This window comes from Artibeus jamaicensis, unplaced genomic scaffold (assembly GCF_021234435.1).
Source record: "Artibeus jamaicensis isolate MK-2021 breed Jamaican fruit bat unplaced genomic scaffold, CSHL_Jam_final contig_484, whole genome shotgun sequence".
NCBI lineage: Eukaryota > Metazoa > Chordata > Mammalia > Chiroptera > Phyllostomidae > Artibeus > Artibeus jamaicensis.
Window position 1 is genome coordinate 11,893,880 of NW_026521859.1, and position 20,758 is coordinate 11,914,637.

Here is a 20,758-nt window from a genome sequence, read left to right on the forward strand (position 1 = left end):
ATCTTACAGGGCCATTCTGAGAACTGGCCAAATGAAACAAATCAAGTATAGTACTTAGCATAATATTTAGCTCTTAATAATCACGAATCTACATTCACATGAGATAAGAGCAGCACAAAGGGAAAATTTTAGATTAAAAAATATTTGCTGAGGTTGTTCATTTAGTTAACATTTGTTACTGAATTAAATTTTGTTCCAAAAAGGATTTGCAAAAACTGAAGACTACATCCAGTGTAATAAAATAGAACTTAAAAATAGATATATAAAGAAGGTAAAATAAAAATATCTATTTATAAATTCGGATCATAAATTTCCATACACCTACCACAGATAGGCTCTGTTTGCAAACATTTAGCTCTGTTTTCCAGAAGCCTCAAGAAAAGAAAACATAATCTGTTACCAGGCTCATACCAAGAGAAACGTAACATTTCCTGATGCGAGACCTAATAAAAGAGGTCTGTTTCGGTTCTGGTGGAGATCAACAAAGGAGGCAGTGCACAGCGCGTGGTGCCCTGCGTGGTGGGTCCCAACCAGCAGAGGCGCCATTCCAGCAGTCTCAGCTTATTGTTGTCACAGGGATGGAAGACGCTACTTAGTGAGTGGGAGCCAGGTTTCATAATCAAAATGCTTCTTCTGATAGTGTAGGAGAGTATAAATGGGGTCGGAAAACCTTTTCTGCGAAGAGTTAGATACTACAGGGTTCTGTCACAGCTACTCAATTTTGCTACTGTAGCAAAAAAGCAACTACAGACTATACATCAACAATTAAATGTGGCTGTGTGGCAATAAAAATTCATTTATGGACACAGAAATTTGAACTTTAATTTTCATGTCACAAAGTACTAATCCTACTGATATTTTTCAACTACTTACAAGTATCATATACAAACCATTGGTAGCTTAGGGTGGCACCAGACAGGCTGCAAACGAGATTTGCCCCGAAGAGCCAGTTCGCTAACCCCTGGCCCGCACAGCGAAGTGCCCCGTCCAAAATATAACGACCACCACAAAAGTTCCAAAAAACCCTCTATGACAGACTAAAAGAGCACATTCCAAATATTATATAGTTTCCTCCCACATCAAGCATAAAATAGTTTAGGTTTTCTAAGTGGGAACCGGGTATGCTTGCTAAATACAATATTATCATTTTGTCTTAGTGTTACCCCTGAAGACCTTGTTTCTCCTGAGTTCTTAAATAAGAATTAAATGGCAGAATTGAGAGGTTTAATTCTCTGTCAAGCCTCTGGAGTATACGACTACATTCTCTAGGCAGGGCCGTGTGGCTTCAGCCAGGTGAGGGATGTTGTTGCCCTATTCTTAAAATTCAGGAAACCCACCTGAGTCGGCACCGTTTGATAGCCACCCTACTAATAATGTATAAAGATGAAGCCAACAGAGTAACTTCAGGCAGATTCATAATTTTTCTTAGAAAACTATTTTAAGTCTACTTTAAAACAAAAACAAAAAGGTAACAGAAGTCCTAAAGTTTTTCTTTTTAAATAATTTATTGAGGTGAAAGTCACAGAATACAAAATTAACCATTTTAAAATGAACAACATGGTAGTATTTAATATATTCATAACTTGTGCCACTCCCATCTCTGTCAAGTCCCAAAACATTTCCAGCATGACTTCAGGGCAAACCCTTTACCCATTAAGCAGTTTTCCCCTATTCTCCCCTTCCCCAGCCTCTGGAAACCTCCAGGCTAGTCTGTGTTGCCCCTACAATACTGGGTATTCCGGACATTTCATATAAATAGAATCATACACTGTGCGACCTAGATTATTTTACTTAACATAATATTGTGGAGGATCATTCATGTTTTAGAATGTATTGGTATTTTATTCATTTCTATGGCCAAGTAATATTATTACATTATATGTTTATACAGAAATTTGTTTATCCATTCATCGATAGATACTTTGGCTGTTTCCATCTTTTGGCTACGGTGAGTAAATCTGCTCTGCACATATGTGTGCATGTACTTGTTTGAATACTTGTTTTTAGTCCTTCTGAGTATATACCTAGGAGTAAAATTACAGGCTCATATGGCAATTCTATGCCTAACATTATGAGGAATAGCCAAACTGTTTTCCACAGTGTTGAAATAATTTTGTGCTACACTAACAATGTACGAGGGGTTCCAATTTTTTTACATCCTCACCAATACTTACTTTCCTTTTTTTAATTACAGCCAGCCTAGGGTAACTTCATTATAGTTTTGATTTACATTTCCTTAATGACTAATGACGTTGGGCATGTTGCCACATGGCTGTCAATCATGTGTATGTCTTCTTCAGGGAAATGTCTACGTAAGTCCTTTGCCCACTTTTAATTGGTAGTCTTTTTGTTGTTGTTGTAAGATATTACTCTGTATACTAGACCCTTATCGGATATTTAATTTGCACATATTTTCTCCTATAGTACTAATGTTTTATACTACAGTTTTCAGTTTCTTATACAAGAAAACCTCTTATTTTTTTCAAATACATCTTCATTTGTCTTGTTTCTATTTTTACATACAGAACTCCACCTTATATATAACATGAGATAAAAATGAAGCTGGTCTAATAGGAGTGAAGAAATCCTGAAGCCCTGACCATTTGGTGTCTCTCTGCAGCAAATCCTAGAACAACTGGACAAAGTAAATCAAATACAAGATACGTATCTTCTATGGCACTGAATAATTTTGCATGAATTTTATCTGTCCAGAACATTGTCGAGCACAGTCTAAAAGACACTGTCCTATACCATAAAGTCTTGGTCATTCTGTTAAAATATGTGAGACCTCTAAGGTATGAGCACCAGGAAAGATTATTAATGCACACACTTGGCTCTAAATCTGCATCAGACTTACTAATAATGCAGAAGTACTCTAAATGTACCTACCTCAGCCATTTCAAAATATAGCCTGAAATAAGGATCTTTTTTTTTTTAATAAAGATTTTATTTATTTATTTTTTAGACAGAGGGGAAAGGAGGGAGACAGGGAGAGAGGGAAACATCAACGTGTGGTTGCCTCTCACGCACCCCCAACTGAGGTTATGGCCTACAACACAGGCATGTGCTCTGACTGGGAATTGAACTCGTGACCCTTTGGTTCGCAGGCTGGTGCTCAATCCACTAAGCCACATCAACCAGGGCTTAAGGATTTTTTTCTAAAAAAAGAAAGTTAGCCCTCTTAGTCAATCGCAGGCCCAGAGGATCACTTCAATCCCAGTCAGGGCACATGCCTGGTTGCAAGCAGTCTTAGGAGTTCCCAGCAGGGGATGTACTAGAGGCGACCATACATTGATGTTTCTCTCCCTCTCTCCTTCCCCTCTAAAGATAAATAAATAATTAAAATGGTTAATGATAAGTATTATGTAAGTAATTTTTCACTTATTTTTTAAGGATTCTATTTATTAATTTTTAGAGAGAGAGGAAGGGCAGAAGAGGGGGAGAAAAACACCAATGTGTGTTTGCCTCTTGCATGCCCCACACTGGGGATCTGATCCAGAACCCAGGCATGTACCTTGACTGGGAATCGAACCAGTGACCCTTTGCTATGCAGGCCAGCATGCAATCTACTAAGCCACACCAACTAGGGCTAAAATAAGGATCTTGAATCAAACATCAAATTGTTACTAGCAGCAGTAGAGATTTATGTATTTATTTAGTTATAAATACATCATTATACATATTTTGAGAAAAACAATGCAGGATCAACAACAATTTAAAAAGGCACATATTCACAACTGAAATGAGTATAACTGGTCCTAAGCTATCATCTCCACACTGGTTGCATAACATATGCAAAGTCACTGATTTACCAGATAATTAGGATTGGCTGCCATGTATGGCCATGGAAAAGAAAGGGGTCTGGCTTCCAAAGTCTCAGATACAACTCAAATACACAAAAAACAAGCAAATTAACTGGTCTACACATAGAGGAAAATCAATCCCTTCAGTAACAAAGGAGAACTTGCCCTGGCAGGGTAGCCCAGCTGGTCAGAGCACAGTCCCAACATGCCTTGGTCGCGGTGGATTTGACCCCCGGTCAGGGCACGTACAAGAAGCAACCAATGAGCGCATAACTAAGTGGAACAACAAACCCATGTCTCTCTCTCTCTAAAATCAATCAATCAATCAATCAATCAATAAAAAATTAAATGAAACTACTGACTAGCCCTGGCTGGTGTGGCTCAGTGGATTGAGCCTATATCTCAAAATATTCTAAACTAATGGCTAAAACGGTATTTCCTTACAAACTCTGAACATGACTTTACCTCTTCCTCCTCCGTTTCAGAGGTGTGAAGTTCATGTTTTTCGCAGTACGGACCCTCTTTCCAAGCTTCAGTGTCACCGCAGTCACAGAAACCTCCACCTCCTGATGTTGTCATCTTCAAAAAAATTTGTACAGCATCTTGTTAGTAAGTATTTACTGAGGGCTATCAGATTACAAATAAGAATAGCAAGTACGAAGGAAATAACAGTGCTAAAGTGTTTAAATTTATTTGGAGGGATAAAACTAAATAAAATGCCAAAACATTCCATGTTTTAAAGCTTATTTTAAGTAAGCCTATAAGCTCATTTAAGTGATTTTGAAATAAGCTACCTCGTAGTGAACTAGTAAACTACAGATATTTTAAAGAGATAAAAACTATGTCCACCTACACAACTTCCTTAATTAGGAGAATCACGAGGGTTCTGGGGCTGGATTTTGCCCGCACTGGTACAGTGCAGGCCTCGTGCTGCCAGGTTCTGGCGTAGTCACACCAGACGCAGGACTTACGGCGCTCCCTCCGGCTGCCGTCCCCTCGGGGAGTGCCTGCCGCCCCCTCGGGGAGTGCCGTGAGAGTGCTGCATGTGCACTAGAGAAAGTGAGTGATGAAAACTAGTTTATTTCTCTTTCTCACACCCCCTAAACAGCATTCTTCGAAAAGAAAGGAAGCTCAGGAAATATAAAAGTGGACTGCCTGGTCATAAAATACTTCTGACCACCTGCGGGGTTTAAGAATTATTTATATTTCCTTAAGATATGGAAATGATTCAAGGAATCTGGCAAGATAAAGACTTTTAATCATTGGCAGACTGGAAATTGTGCTTTAAAAAAATCTACGCAAGTGTAGAAATGGTCACTAACTATGTATTTTTCATCAGCCCTCAGTATCTGTGTGTTATATTACAAATAATTAATGCGAAACCACAAATGACAGTCAGGGGCTACAAAGATATATGTCAAGAAACACGAGCAGGCAGGTGTTTGGAAAATGACAACCCCGCCCTTCAGACTCCACGCTTGCTCTCATCATCAAAGGCTTAAGGGAAACTGGGTTCTCCTCTTCCTGATTTAAGGAGTTCGATTCTGTAGCTGTTTTTAGTTATTATCAATACTTGGGTACTGCGAATAAACACAAACAGGAGGAAAAGCCCTGACCCAGCAGGGCTCCTGAAATAAGATTGCAGTATTCCTTCTCCACCATTTTATCTGACATTAGGGTGAAAAAAGTTCCAGCTATTAACAGCTCCCTAATTTTTGAATGTTCATGGCTCTGTTTTCAGTTTCTAGTAGAGGAACCAAGACAGGCTTAGCAATAATCTGCCTCTGTCTGTACCCCGACTTAAATGCAAACATATCTGGTTTTTGGAAAAGTACTGACTACATTATAGCAGAAAAGATAAAATAAAATTGGTGGGTCTTATGTTCTGGAGCTGGGCCCTCTTTTACACTATAGTAGATTCCTCTTTAATATTAAGTAACAACAAATGTTTTGTCGGAGGTAACCAATGAACAGGCTATTTCTTAAATCTCTAATCCAGTTGCTTTCCTTACCCCTTGTCTCGTACACCCAACCCCCTTGAGAACCCCCTCTCACATTTTTAACTCTCAACTCTATCTTATTTTTGATAACCCCCATCATAAGCCTAAAGTTCTAAAGCTCATAAACATTAAAACATAACAAAACAAACTAGTTGAAAACCAGTATGGAGCAGCTGACACCCGTGTCATCTTTTCTCACGCCACTTGTTCAAGGAAGCCTAGATTCTTAATTCATTTCCGCACTGCCGTTGTATGATTAATGGTGTGTAAATAAAATGCTTCTTAAACCACTCTCCCATTTTAGTGTTAAATCTCAGAATTTTAAAAATGCAGAAAAAGTATCCAGTATAAATTTGCTACTGCGCATGATTATTATCTGGACATTACTAACCCTGTATCGGTGGTCTCTGTGAATACTTCCCAGAAAACACTCCATGCATAAAACACAAGTTGGGTCAACTGCACAGTCTCTGCAAAGTTAAAGGAAAAGAAAATCAGAGTGTCATAAAATAGCCGTACATTTCATATCAGAACATTTCAAACCGGCATCCATGCAAGGAGAGCATTAACAGTGAGTGAGGTGCTTTTGTGCTCGAAGAAAAGAGACATTCCCACAATCTCTGAGATCTGCGGTCGGTGAAGCCAGCTTACCAACCTGCTTCTCACCCCAGATGTGCAGCGGCGAGTCTTCGGGGGCACACATTCCTAAAATGGTAATTTCCTCCAAAGATTTGGGGGAATCACACTTTATACTAAAACACAAATTTTATGGAAACGATGTTAAATTTTGTGAATTCTTAAGATTTATCTTAAGAGTTCAAATCACTTCCCCTAAACAAGTGCTTTGGACTAACGGTCTTTGAAGTGGTATGCACATATCCCCAGAAGATAAGAGGTCTAACCAGGATGCAAGAAAATACTAGAACTTATGTTTCTATATGAATTTTAACTAACTTATTTTTCCTAATCCAAGGACATATTTTCAATGACTTTTACAAAGAGGGAAGAGAGAGAAACATCGATGTGAGAATCACGGACTAGCTGCCCTCCCTATATGCCCAGACCAGGGGTCACACGTGCCTGGACTGCAGATCAAACCCGCAATCCAGGCATGTGCCTTGACTGGGAATTGAACCCACAACCCTTTGTTGCAAGGGACGATGCTCCAACCAAATGAGCCACACTGGCCAGGGCTTAACTAATTTAAAAAAGAAATTAAACATTGTAAGTGATCAATATACAGACTGACAAGGGGTCTCCTCACTTGGTCACTATGTCTGATGGTCACACAACACGTGTGGCTCATAGAACAGCCTGACAAGAGGGTAAGAATGTCACAAGGTTGATGGGTTGACAGCGGTGTGCTCAGTCCTTCCATTTGCTTTCATCTACAGATCATATCTCAAGGAAGAAAATCTCTGTAATTCCGTGAAATATGATGGGTATTCATGAAAACCTTTAAATTTCCCTTGCCCTTTGTGCCTGCACCCTCACAGGCAACCACTGTAATGTGCTTATTGTGTGCCTTTTATTTGTATGTTCTTGCAAAATGTTTTTTAGTGAGTGTATTTTGAATGTGTACAAACCTGTTACATGCATCACATTCTATTCTTTACTTTTTCACTTCTGTAACATCATCCATGCATGGATGTGTATGTGTACATCTGCTTTGCTGCTTCTAACCGCTACACAATATGCCATGGCCTGCATCCAAACCATCTTCTCTCTCTACTGTCCCTAGACCCTTATGAAGGATGCTGCAAGGAACACCCCTGTAGATGTTCTCTTACGAATCTGCCTGAGGCTTTCATCGGCATACCAACTCAAGAGCAGAACTGCTGAGTCACATCCATGCAAAGTCCTTGTTCTCCCTGCCATGCTACTGCCCAGAGTGGCTATATGCACCCACCAGTGTGCGAGGGTTTCAATAGCCCTGAATCTCCACCAACATCTGGTTTTATTGGGTTTTCCAGTATATGTCAGCCTAACATTTATGATGTCTTACTGTTTTAACTTGCATTTCCCTGACTGACACTATGTTTGAACAACCCTTCATATGTTTCCTGTTTGGGGGGGCTCCCTCTTCTATAAATAGCCTGTTTATATCCTTTGCCCATTTTTCTGCTGGGATTGCTTTCTTTATATTGCTTCCCTGTATAATCTAGTCTAGAGGATATTAATCACCTGGCAATATTAAACATTGCAAATACTGTCTCCCATTTGTCAGCTGCATGTATTAACTTTGTCCATGGGGCCCTTTGTTAAACTCCCTACCTTGATGCAATTAAATTCACACACCCCCCACCCCCCCTGATTTGGGCTTTGAGGTTTTCAGATTCTTTCCAAACCAGATCACAAAAATATTTTTCATTTTCTTCTATTAGCCTCTTGGTTTTATCTTCCACATTTACATGTTTAATCCATCTGGAGTCTACCTTTGTATATGATAGAATAGAGATAGTTTTATTTCTCTCTATATAACAAGTTTTATTTTCTCCAGCACCACCTACTAAAATATCTAACTTTCATTTATTGATTGTGGAGTAACCGTTATAAGTTCCATGTATCCTTCGGTCTATGTTCCTTCCATATTTTGGCCTAATATCCTTCTATATTTCTAAGCTCTTTAATATGTTTGATCTATTTGTTTATTCTTCCATCACAGCACACTGTATTTCTATGGCTTTGAAGTATATGTCTTAATATTTGGTAAGAAAAGTTCCCCTTTATTCTCCTTTTTTAAGGCTGCCTTAGCTATTCACAAACTCTTATTTATTCTTCCACACATCATTTAGGGTAAGTTTATAAAGTTCCTCAAAAAATATACAGCTAAAATTCTGACAGAGATTACCTGGAATTCAGTGATAAACTTTACAAGTAATAACATTCTCATAAGAGTAAATTATCATGTCATGATTATTTCTTTTATTAAAGTTTTTTTCCATGAGTTCTTTGTATTCAAGATAAATGAGCACACAGTCTATAAATAGACATTTCTAGCTTTCTTTACAATTTTTGTACCTTTTATTTTTCTTCCCTATACTTTTGACGATGACTTCCAGTAATGTGTTAAACAGTAACAATAATAGTAGGCATCCTTGTCTTGCTTTAGGTATTAAACATACCCGAAGGCTCTCTAGTAAGTATCATGTTCGCTGCGGGCTAACTGAGGACGTGCTTTTCCAGACAGAACCATGCATTTATTTTGACTTTCCTGTATAGACTGTACCTCAGGGTAATCAAAGGACTGATGAGGGACCATGTTTCTTTTAATAATAATAAACTAATAAACTAAAAAAGAAATGGTAAGTTAGATTATCACCATTTTGCTACTCCCTAATCAAATAATGACCTAGGCCAGAGATTTTCAACCTTTTTTATCTTGTGGCACACACAAACTAATTACTGAAATTCTGTGGCACACCAAAAAGTATTTGCCGGCCTGACCAAAAAATAGGTATAATCTTGATTCCTTCACACCAGACGGGTATTGTGTTGGCTGTTGTCATATTTTTATTTGATAATGTAAGGCAAAAGAGGTCAGTGCCCCTGACTAAATAGTCAGGTATTGCCTGTGTTAAAAATTCCCGAGGCACATGGTTGAAAATGTTGACCTAGGTAACAAGCAACAGTAACTGTTGAAACATCACACACCGGCTGCATCTGCTGGGGACACAGAACCACTAATCAGTCTCAACAAAACCAAAGTAGCCAAGCATCATGTGCCTCCTGATACAAAGAATTAAGATGTTACACACCAATATTATGCAGTGACTGTCACTCCCCCAAGTACATGACAGAATCAAGTTAAGCTTAACTACCTGTTAAAAGGAAATAGGAGGATAGAGACACAGTCAGCCAAATCTAGAATGTGGAAACTTCCACAGGACAATGACTTGGTTTCTTAATTACATAAGTTTAAAAAGAGAAAAAAGCGAACCAGACGATCGGGTTCGGTTCCCAGTCAGGGCACATGCCTGGGCTGCAGGCCAGTTCCTGGCAGGGGATGCACAAAAGGCAACCACACATTGATATTTCTCTCCCTATCTCCTTCCCTTCCCCTCTAAAGATAAATAAATTTAAAAAAAATCTTAAAAAAAAAAGAGAGAGAAAAGAAAGAATGAGAGGAGCCATTATAATTAACAGAGAAAAATGAGGAATAATAGCCAAATTAGGGATGTGAACTTTGAATTGACAGTTATGAGTCAATCAGCACAGTTCCAACTCTGGCTAGCTGTTAAAAATATTAAGAAATAAGTGGGGTTTTTTTAGAATGTTAATGGTTGTAGAGAAAAAAGCTACATAATGAATAATGATAAAAAAGGCACACTCCCTGGAACCTGCCTCAAAATAACTTGGCGCGGTGGGGGCGAAGCCGGGCACAGGTTAGAGGAGCTGCCGTACGTTGGTAACTGTCGGAGCTCAGCAATGAGGACGTGTCAGGTCCATTATAGCATCACCCTACTTTCAGGATTTTGAAAAGATCTGAAGGAAAAAGTTTCCAAAAACCCAATACACGAATATTCAATAAAGCTCCCTTATATATACTCTGTTAAGAATTTATAGCATAAACTGTCCTGGCTGGTGTAGCTCAGTGGATTGAGCACAGGCCTGAGAACCAGAGGATCGCGGTTCAATTCCCAGTCAGGGCATGTTCCTGGGTTGCAGACCGGTTCCCTGCAGGCCAGTTCCCAGCAAGGGATGCACGAAAGGCAACCATACATTGATGTTTCTCTCCCTCTCTCCTTCCCCTCTAAAGATAGATAAATAAATAGATAAATAAACAAACAAACAAACTTTAAAAAAAAAGAAAAGAATTTATAGCATAAACAATTAATGAAATTTATAAACTGCTTTTTTTTTTTGCACCAGATCAGAAAAATATATTTTCCTTCTCTCAACTGTTAAGATGATGAATTACATTAATTCATAATTTTAAAGGTGAACTATCTTTGGATTTCTGAACTAAACTCCATCTGATCATCATGCATCACTCTATCAGTGCATTCTTGGAGTCAGAAAGCCAGTATTTCATTTAGGGTCCTTTAATCTACATTAATAAGGGAAATGGCTTTATAATGTCTCCTCTTGAATTTATCAGAGTTTGCAATCAAAATTCTACTAGCAGCGTAAAGAGTTAGGCAGTTTTTAACTCTTTATTTTCTATGTCATCTTGTATAAGAAATTAATTGTTCCTTAAAAAGTTGGCAGCTCTCACCTATGCAGTCAAACCAGTTATGGGATTTGGGTGAAGGAAGAACTTTAACTACAATTCCAATTTTTTACATAAAGTATTCAATATGCCTATCATTTTTCTATGAATTTATCCACTTCATCTAAGTTTTCCATTTTTTTTTAGCATTTAGTTGATCATAATCTTCATTAAAGAGGCTGCCAAACTTTTTTGCTTCATGGCATCGTTAGAGTCTCGACAGTATTTTTCAGGCACTCCTAGACCAAAAGAAAAGCTAACAGTTCATTGTCAGTTGGGCTTAAACAACTCAGTGCCTGCTGGGCACTGCACAGCTTCCCAGTCTCAGACACGAGACTGCACGTTGCCACCCTCACTGCCTGTTCTACAGGGACAGACTTCCCTCACCATGAGAACTTTCGTAAGCTGAAACGGCATAAAGGGAAGGAGCAATTACTATTAATTTCTATGGAAAAATTTTGTTCCCAAAATCAAAATATAGCCTAGTAAATCATACTAAAGTACACATGAAAAATTTTTAAAGATTTTACTTATTTATTTTTTTTAGAGAGAGGTGAACGAAGGGAGAAAAAGAGGGAGACAAACATCAGTGTGTGGTTGCCTCTTACAAGGCACCACCCACTGGGGATCCCAGGCATGTGGCTCCACCGGGAATCGAACCGGTGGCCCTCTGGTCTGCAGGCTGTCACCCTGAGCCACACCGGCCAGGGGAAGAAGACATAAAATTTACACTAACACTAATACATGGTGAGAGCAGTGCCACTCCCACTGCTCAGGTGCATGCTGCCTCTCAAACAGCTCACTGAGAAAGGAAAAAGGACTCACGGACAAGGATGACAACGTGGTGATTGCTGGGGGTTGGGTGTAAGGACACTAAATGGTAATGGGGAAAAACACTATAAAGATTAAACAAAGTAAAATGGCTCACTGCAAAACCAACACTGAATGCTACTTTCACTTTCACCCTTTAAAAATATTTTAATATTTGTTTATTTATTTAGAGGGGAAGGGAAGGAGAAAGAAAGGGAGAGAAACAACAATGTGAGAGAAACATCGACTGGATGTCTGTCATACGCACTCTGACTAAGGACTGAACTGCAACCTGGCATGTGCCCTGACTGGGAATTGAACCTGTGATCTTTCTATCTGCAAGACAATGCCTAACCAGGCCACACCAGCTGGGGCATGTCCCATATGTTTTCTATCAAAAATTCTATTTGTCAAATACAAAGAACTTTCTTTCGTATCATTTTTTTTTTGTTTCATGTGTATTTCTCTACTGCTTTTATTCCTATTTTTATTAACTTTGGTTTTATACTTTGCCTCTCAGAGACAATATGTTTGGATTAAAAAATCAATCTGAGAGCCATCGTCTTTATATTTTTATAGAACTATAAACTAAAGCAAAGCCTGCCCTGGCCAGGTGGCTCGACTGGTTGGAGCATCACCCTGTACACGACAAGACTGCCGATTCGAATCTCGGTCAGGGTGCCTACAGGAGACAACCGACTGATGTTTCTTTCTATGTGAAAAGCGATAAACATATCTTCAGGTAAGGATAAAAAAAAGAAGGAAGGAAGGAAGGAAGGAAGGAAGGAAGGAAGGAAGGAAGGAAGGAAGGAAGGAAGGAAGGAAGGAAAGAAGGCAGGCAGGCAGGCAAGCAAGCAAGCAAAGCCACGACAGAGCTTTACCCTTCAGGAGTCCATCATTTAACAGGAAAGACAAAGGTGTGCAGTTATAGTGCTCAGTAAAACGGTATTCAAGTGTGTTGGATTGGCAAATGCAGTCAAGGATCCCTGAAATCTTGGGGCTTTGTTGAAAGCAGTCATTTCCAAACTTACTTGATATTGTATCCTGTTTATAAAATGTTTAGTGTGAGTACTATCTATCTATATGTAAATATATTCATATTATGTATTTGTATTGATTTTACATGTAAGTTACATACATTCTGCTATACTAATTCAGATCTCAATTAGACCACTGTGTAACTATAGTACCAGAAGTTAAACAAATCAGGCAGAAATTATATTTGAAGAAATAATAGCCTAAGCTTCTCAAATTTGGTTAAAGACAACAATGCACAAATCCAAGAAACTCAAGGAATCCGAAGAGGATAAACACAAGGAACATACACAGCTAGGCAGATTATAGTGGAAAATGCCCAAATCCAAAGATAAAGTAAAAATTTTGAAGGCAGCTAGAAAAAAACACATTTGATACAAGGGCGCACAGACATATGCCAATGAAAGCCGACTTACCGGAAATAACAGAGGTCAGAAAACAATGAAACAAGATCTTTAAAATGTTGAAAAGGAAAAAAGTGTCAACCTAGAATTTTATATGTAGGAAAATATCCTTAAAAAACTGAGTGCAGACTTCCAGTCTCTAGTCTGACATGTACAGTTTGGAGGTTGCCATTCTGCCCTAACAGAATAAAAAGCTGAACAAACTGAAAAATCAAGTCTGAAGAGACAGAGCAAGCATCAAAACCAAATTTGGATATGGCAGAATGTTTGAATTATTAGAACTGGACTTTAAAACAGCTGTGACCAATATGCTAAGGCCCCTAATGGATATACTGGACAGCATGCGAGACCAGACAACCAACGGGATGAAAATCTATAAGAAAGAACCAAAAATGTGTAGAGAAGGGGCCTTTGTACCCTGTTGGTGAGAATGCAGATTCATGCGGCCACTGTGGGAGGCAGCATGGAGATACTGTAACGGTGTTGAGTTGAAGGTCCCCCAAATAGGGAAAACCCCCACAGCTATCACTTTGGGGAGGAGGGAAGCGGAGCAGGGCCATTGAGAGCTACTCTGCCTATCTGAAGAACTTGGCCAGTGTTTTAATAAAGTTAAAAAGCTGTTTCCAAGCTCAGAGCCAGGGGCATGGGCATGGCTCTAATCCATGATGTGATGTAGCTAGAGGGGCTTCCTGCGCCTGCGAGAGCAGCTTGTTCGTCACGGGACTTCACTTGCCTAGACTAACAAAGGCAGCCCAGAAAGGCAAAAGAAACCAGAGTACTGACAGGTGTGACCCAGTGTGGGAGTAGTAGGAAATGGGGTTACACAGGAAGATTCACGCCAGGATTAAAACCCAGGCCTGGTGGCCAAGCTGGGGCTTAACCACATGGTTTGGGGAGTGGACAGGGGTGTCTCTTGACCATGCTGCTTAGAAGGAAAGAGAGATGCAGCAGCCAACCGGAGCTCTCTCTCAGCAGTTTGCAGGACTCCCACTGGCCCACCATTTGGATGAGGTTTTAGATTATGAATGACAGCTAAGGACTTCTATTTCTTTTCCTGATATCTGGTATCCCTGACTGGCCTGGTTTGGCAAGGGGAGGCAGGACTGTATTTGTGTTTGTGGGTGTTTTAAAGGGATTTTGGGATTTAATGGCAACATTAAGCCATTACACTAAGCCTGTATAACTTCTGAATAAATAGTTCCTTTCTTTTTTACCAAACTCTGGCATTGAGAACCACAGCTCATATCAGTGGCAGGCAAAAAAAAAAACCCCACAAAAAACCCCGAAAACACACAGTAGAAGAGCTGGAGGGGTGAGGGAGCCCAAGGTGTGGCTGATAATTGCCTGTGGCAGACCAACCCCCTCAAGAGTGGCAGAGTGAGACTGGAATTTCCAGAGTCTCTGAGAATTTCTCTGCACCCCTTGTGAGGGCATCAGCATAATCCCACCTGGAAGGTAAAATGGAAATGTAATCCGGGAAGGGACTGAAGAAGTAAGATGAGTTGGCTAAAAATTTGTTTCTGAGTGCTATTTTGGAATAACGGAGTTGTGGAAAATAGTTTGGTTCATATGACGCTTCCAGGTTGTTCCTGTCTGCTTGCTTACAGACTTGGAGAGCCCAGATGGGACCAAAGGAACCTGTACCCAGATTCCGGCCACCTGGGGTAGATGGATCCCTGAAGCATGGCTGTGGGAATGTCCCTGCACCCCAGCTCAAAGCTCTGGTCAACAAGAATGCCAGAATGGTGTAAAGGAGCAGGTTTGGGGAGAAAGAAAACCCCTAGGCTCCATGTGCTGAGCTCACACTCATGTTGGGGACTGGACAGCAAGCCATGTGAGTGTGCCGCCATTTTGGGTAAAATGGAGGATAAGGTGTACATGGGTGCTGCCATCTTGGATAATGGGTCATGTTGAGAGGTCTGCCATCTTGGATTGGGTAAGGTGGTAGGCTCAGCATGCTCCTCAGGTTGTATGCTGTGTGTTGCTGCTCTGTGGGCACTGCACCAGTCGAGTTCTCTGTGCAACTAGTTCTGAAAGGGATAGCTCTGGTTTTAAAGGTCATGAACTGGGGTTCCAGGGTGACCATCCCAGTTGTAGGGTGTTTGCAGAGTCTAAGCTTCACAAAGCTGCAGGATGTCCCTGTGAATCTAGGGACTTTAAGTGCAAGATGCATGTGCTGGGGACTTTAACTGCCAGATACTGAGTTTGACTGCAGTCCTTCCCAGTGTGAAAAAGAACAAGGATTTAAGTGTACTATGGTTAAATATGGATATGTACAAAGGTTGAGAAAGTTTTAAACCTGAAGGAAAGAAAACCTCAGCTACCTGTTTTCTGCTTTTACGGGAATGAGATATGAATTACATGAATTTTTCTGTTTCTGATCAGAAATCCTCCCCATCAGAAGACCTAGGCAAGGTCGCCTGTACCGGTTGGGGAGAAAGCCTTTGCCACCCAGGACCCAGGAAGGGTCCTTCAGGGCTGATGAGTGTTTCAGCCTGAGGCAAAGGGGCACATCTCTGCCAGGCGCCAGTGGACACTTGGGCACAGAGAATGCTTCTACCTGTGTGTTCTTCTGGAACTCTGTTCTTAGAATTTTGCACTGTATCTGCTCTGAAAAGCAACTGAGGTTTCCCTGGGAAAGCTAAAACTTCGCACTATTTGGGAACGTGAACAGGAAAGTTCAAGACATAAGAATGTAGTTTTGGTGGCTACTGGAAGGACAAAGATTTTCTTTCACGCTTTATATTTTTCTCCCTACTTGATCCCTCCAGAATTTGGCATTCTGAAGGAGAAAGTGATGACATAAAGTTTCTTAGCATAAAATCAATAGAACCAGTCATTTATGGTTCATTTGTTAACTGAGATTTTGGCTGGTATGTTGCACCTGAAGGAGGCATGTCTGGGTTCGGGTTGTCACCAGAAAGCCCTGAGGAACTGAGACTGACTTGTGAAGCTAGTGAAAGCCCACAAGTGAAAGCCCACAAGTAAAAGCCCGGTACCTTGGTCAGCTGTGTGGTTTGTGGCGGTCTTTCCAGGGAAGGAACGAAGGTTGCTTTCCTGAAAGAGCTAAAAAGGAACCTGTAGGCACAATGGAGGCTCAAGGACTTGAGTGAGACAACTGGTACAGGTGAAGCCAGATGGCAGATGTGTGGCTCTGCTTCTATGCCCTAAGGGGCGGACTGAGAAGTCAACCTAAGGGTTCCCTGTGTGAGTTCCAACGAAGCAGAGTTAAAGCTTTATCATTATGGTGCATGGCTGCTCTTGGTGGGTTTATGCAAATAAATAGGCAAAGTTAAAATTGGAGTTAATGTAGTCCCTTTAATGACAATGAGGGTGATCTATGGTTGAAGGAAAATCCCAATGCTTAGGGTTGGACACTGGACCAGTGCAGCTATCTTCAAAGTATGTTTCCATTTGGAAGTTGAAATTGGGTGTGTAACATTACCAAAGATGTTCAATTTATGGGCACAAAGGACCTGTCAAATTGCCACTGTTAGATGTCATTGAGGCAAAGGCCTTGCAACTAGAAGTCTCTCCAAAAGGCAGTTCTTGCAAACTCAGAGACTGGTTTGTGGGTTGTTGTGTGAATTAATATGTGTTCTTCCTTCTGTTTTCATAGGGCCATTTGCCTACAACCTCATTACCTGAGTGACTGGTTGCAATGTAGGCCTCACTTAAGGAGCCCATCTTCTTCATTGCCCCAAGACTCAACAATCTGGCTGAACTAGGTGGTTGGGTTGGTGAATGATTGGGGTGGTCTGTGGGCTTCACTTTAAAACTGATTTTCCTTTTCTGCCCTAATGGCTCAGAAAGACAGGGCCTAGAAATCTGAAAGGAGGGAAATCCTAAAATATTCCCCTCAGGCCAAGGTAAGTATAGTGGGGGGGGGGGGAGGCTGTGGGCAGGTGTAGGAACAGCAAAATAACATTTTTAAAACTGTCCTCACCCTGGCTGGTGTGGCTCAGAAGTTCAATTCCCAGCTGGGGCACATGCCTGGGTTGCAGGCTAGGTCCCTAGTTGGGGGTATGCAAGACGCAACCAGTCCATGTTTCTCACACATCGATGTTTTTCTCCCTCCCTTTCCTGCTCTGTAAAATAAATATTAAGAGAAAAATCAACCTGTCCTCTGTGTTTTGAAGAATGTAACAGACACCTCAACAAACTTTTCCTGAGCACCTAATGCACATGAAGCACCATTACACGTGACAAACACCCGCAGTTGGGAACAGCAACCTATACAACAGTTGAACAAGGTAAAGAGGGAGAAAGGGGTTCAGGCCAAGGCTGCAATTGTGTCAGCAAAAGCTCTTTCTCCAGCCTAATTATGATTCTTTAACATTTTTGTACGTACTCTGTGGCACAGAAAGCAGTCTTGGGTGCAACCTGATTTTCTGGTTAGGAGTCCGAATGCTACTGTGTAGACACTGCCACGTCTCAGAGTTTCAGGGATCAGTAAAACGATCAAAAATAAAAAGGCTGCTGGTATTTTGGGTATAAACATTGAAAAACAAAACTACCTAGTTCATTACCTTTATTTCATATACTAGTATTTTAACAATAAAGAATATCTTAGAATTCAGAACTAAACAAATTAAGCTGCATGAAAATTCAGTACTTCCCTAGTTTTCCCCTCATTTTAGTGAGATTTAAAGGAGTGAAAAAAACACCAGACTAGTATTTAAGAATGAAAAAAGGGACTTCCACTTCCAGTTATAATAGAGTAACTGGTGCTGAACTAGCCCTCCCACTGTTATGCCACCATAAAAGTAGATGACCACACGAGGCACCTATACCCAGGCATGAACAGGCAGCACTAGACTGCAATAACTATGAGAAGGGAAACCCGTGAGCTGAGTCCCATGATGGCACAATGAGAGTCCCGTCTCTCACTAAGGGTGTAAATTCCCACCTAGGGCACAATGAGCTGCAGCCTAAGCAGTGCAGGAAGGCTCTGCTGATCTGAGACCAGATCAGTTTGGGGCAAGTGAAAATAGCTGAGGGTCAGGGCACCAGACAGATGGAAGGGGCCCGAGAGGGGCAGCAGTCATTGTGGGGGTCACCAGTGAGTTGTTGGCCGAAGGCTGGGGTGCACACGCACAGAGCGACACTCTGTATTCACTGAGAGAGCGGCTGCTACGGAACTGAGTACCACAGAGACGCCTACGGTCTAATGAGAGGACTCTGAAATTCTGATCAAGATAGAACACAGCTGAGATACTAGTAAGGCCACGATTTGAATGAAAGGCCATGCATTTTAAAGTAAGGCTTGTTAAATCTGCCCTAACAAGGAGTGGGAGGAAGGCCGCTATGGTCCAGAACAGAGTGTGAAGCCCAAATGAGGCAAAGGAGGGCGCTTATGCAGAGTTGGGTGGTGGCAGCAGCAGTGGAAGCAGCAAGAGAATGGTTTCATCCAGGTGAGCGATCAAATAAGTAAATATTTTTAGGCTGGGAATCAGGTTCGTTAGGAGGAAGCTTCATATATGCAAAGGGAGAAAACGAGAAAGAATCCTGTGGTGCTGGACTGCAACTGCAGAGATCACTGCAAATGCAGGGCTTTCAGTAACTCTCTCCATAACTACCTATACAGATCGAGGTCCACTGAGAGGGCCGGGGTTAGTGACATATCCAGTGGCAACAAGTACACCCGATATCCTACTTCCGAACACTATGAAAAGGAAAGCAGGACTCTTGGAGAAATGGCTGATTTCAGGGCTGGGGAAGGGAAAACATCCAAGATATAGCCCAAACATCTCGTGTCTGAAAGAAAAAGGAATACTCAAAGAATGATGGGGACATGAAAAAAAAACAAAGATGACAGCTTTGAAGGGCCTCTCATGCGTCAAACCTAGAACAATTTAAGCACAAGAACAATGGGCCCTGACTGATGTGGCTCAGTGGGCTGGGCATCGTACTGCAAACCCAAAGGTCACTGGTTCAATTCCTGGTCAGGGCAAGACGTGCCTTGGTTGTGGGCCAGGTCCCCAGGAGGCAAGTGATAAATGTTTCTCTCGCACATTAATGTTCTTCTCCCTCTCTTTCATCCCTCCCTTGCCCTCTCTCTAAAAATAAATAAGGAAATCTAAAAAAAACACACCAAAAACCAGCCCCCCCCACGAATGGGACCCCATGAATACACTAATGTAAATAAATAGAAAGAGAGAATGTTTGGTAAGAAACAGCATATGTTTTTAATAGTCTTGAAATACCTCTCCACCAAGTACTTAGTGATTAGAGAGAGAAGAGTAACTTTACAGTGAAGTCTTGCAGTATCCCCTTCATCAAGCAGTCCAAGTTAACATCGCCAATTAGACAAATCAAAATCATATGAGAATAGGTGATTTCTGTGACATTCCTGTGAAAGATACAACCTGACCCTAATCATGAAGTATATCGGACAAAGCTGACAGACATTTACAAAATAATAGGCCTGTAATCTTCAAAAGTATCAAGATAAGGAAAATCAAAGAAAAACTGAGTCGGGGTAGAGGGACTGAGCAAAAAGGAAAAAGGGCTCATGGGCGTGGACAACCGTGTGGTGATTGCTGGGGGGACAGGGGCGTAAGGGGACTAAATGGTAACCAAAAAATATATAGTCAAGGTTACAAAATAAAGAACCCCTGAGGAAATGCTCCAGACTGAAAATGAAAACACACGGCACACCAAGGAATGCTTAGAAACCAGTTCCTTTTGCTACCAAAAAACGTTACTGGACAAATGAGCCTCGGTTTCCTCATCTATGAGTAAATCATGAGGGCAAACTAGCTCTGTTGCTCCAAATATCAACTAAGGACTCAAAGAGGTTTTTGTAAAGACAGGAAAAAAACTAGATCTAACAGTCTTTCAATATATAAAAATATCTCTACTGGTATTCTAACCACCCACAGACACTCAGAGGCCTTCCCCCAAATGACAGAAAAACTTACAAAAAAAGTTATGCAATGTCTCTACTAATAGTACATTCACACAATGGATTATCTAGTTATACTAAGTGATAATGAACAGATACCATGATTGTGTCAAACAGATTTTGTTTAATCACCAGGGGCGGAGATTCTCCACCATTTTTGAATACATGACATATGTCTCCTGACCGCATAAAGCACTGACATAGCACCTCTACAGGCAACGACACACAGTCTACCTTGATGTCTGTGCATGATTTCCCCTAATAAAGGTGGACTAGATGCTTGTCCTTGCTTGCTGGCTCACAATAAAGCTCCTTCTCATAAAATCATCTTGTAGCTGGCAACTACTGAGCATTCGGACCTGGTCTGGTCAGGTAACACGATCCTATATATGGGTCAGAGTAAGCAAAGAGTGAGCTGTGGACGTCTTGAGCCAGAAAGCAAAGCAGCACTCACGTATTAGTGAAGGCCCGTGAAAAGGATAAAGAAGCTAGTGTGACCGGGCCCCCACAGACCAAATGTGAAACAATTTGAACATCAAAGTGAAGTACTGTAACTAAAAAATATCAAGAAAAGCAGCAAGTGATTA

At 40.9% G+C, this 20,758-nt stretch overlaps 1 protein-coding gene across 4 annotated transcripts in view; it reads right to left on the minus strand.

Annotated features, from left to right (window-relative positions):
- Nucleotides 1-20,758, minus strand: part of UBR2 (ubiquitin protein ligase E3 component n-recognin 2) — a 102,288-nt gene that overhangs the window by 69,465 nt on the left and 12,065 nt on the right. For all 4 annotated transcript variants that reach the window (XM_037154721.2, XM_037154708.2, XM_037154717.2 and 1 more), the window contains exons 3-4: nt 6,195-6,273; nt 4,269-4,382 (exon numbers count right to left, since the gene is read on the minus strand). In XM_037154721.2, the coding sequence (XP_037010616.1) occupies nt 4,269-4,382; nt 6,195-6,273 (193 nt within the window). The remainder of the gene's footprint in view (nt 1-4,268; nt 4,383-6,194; nt 6,274-20,758) is intronic.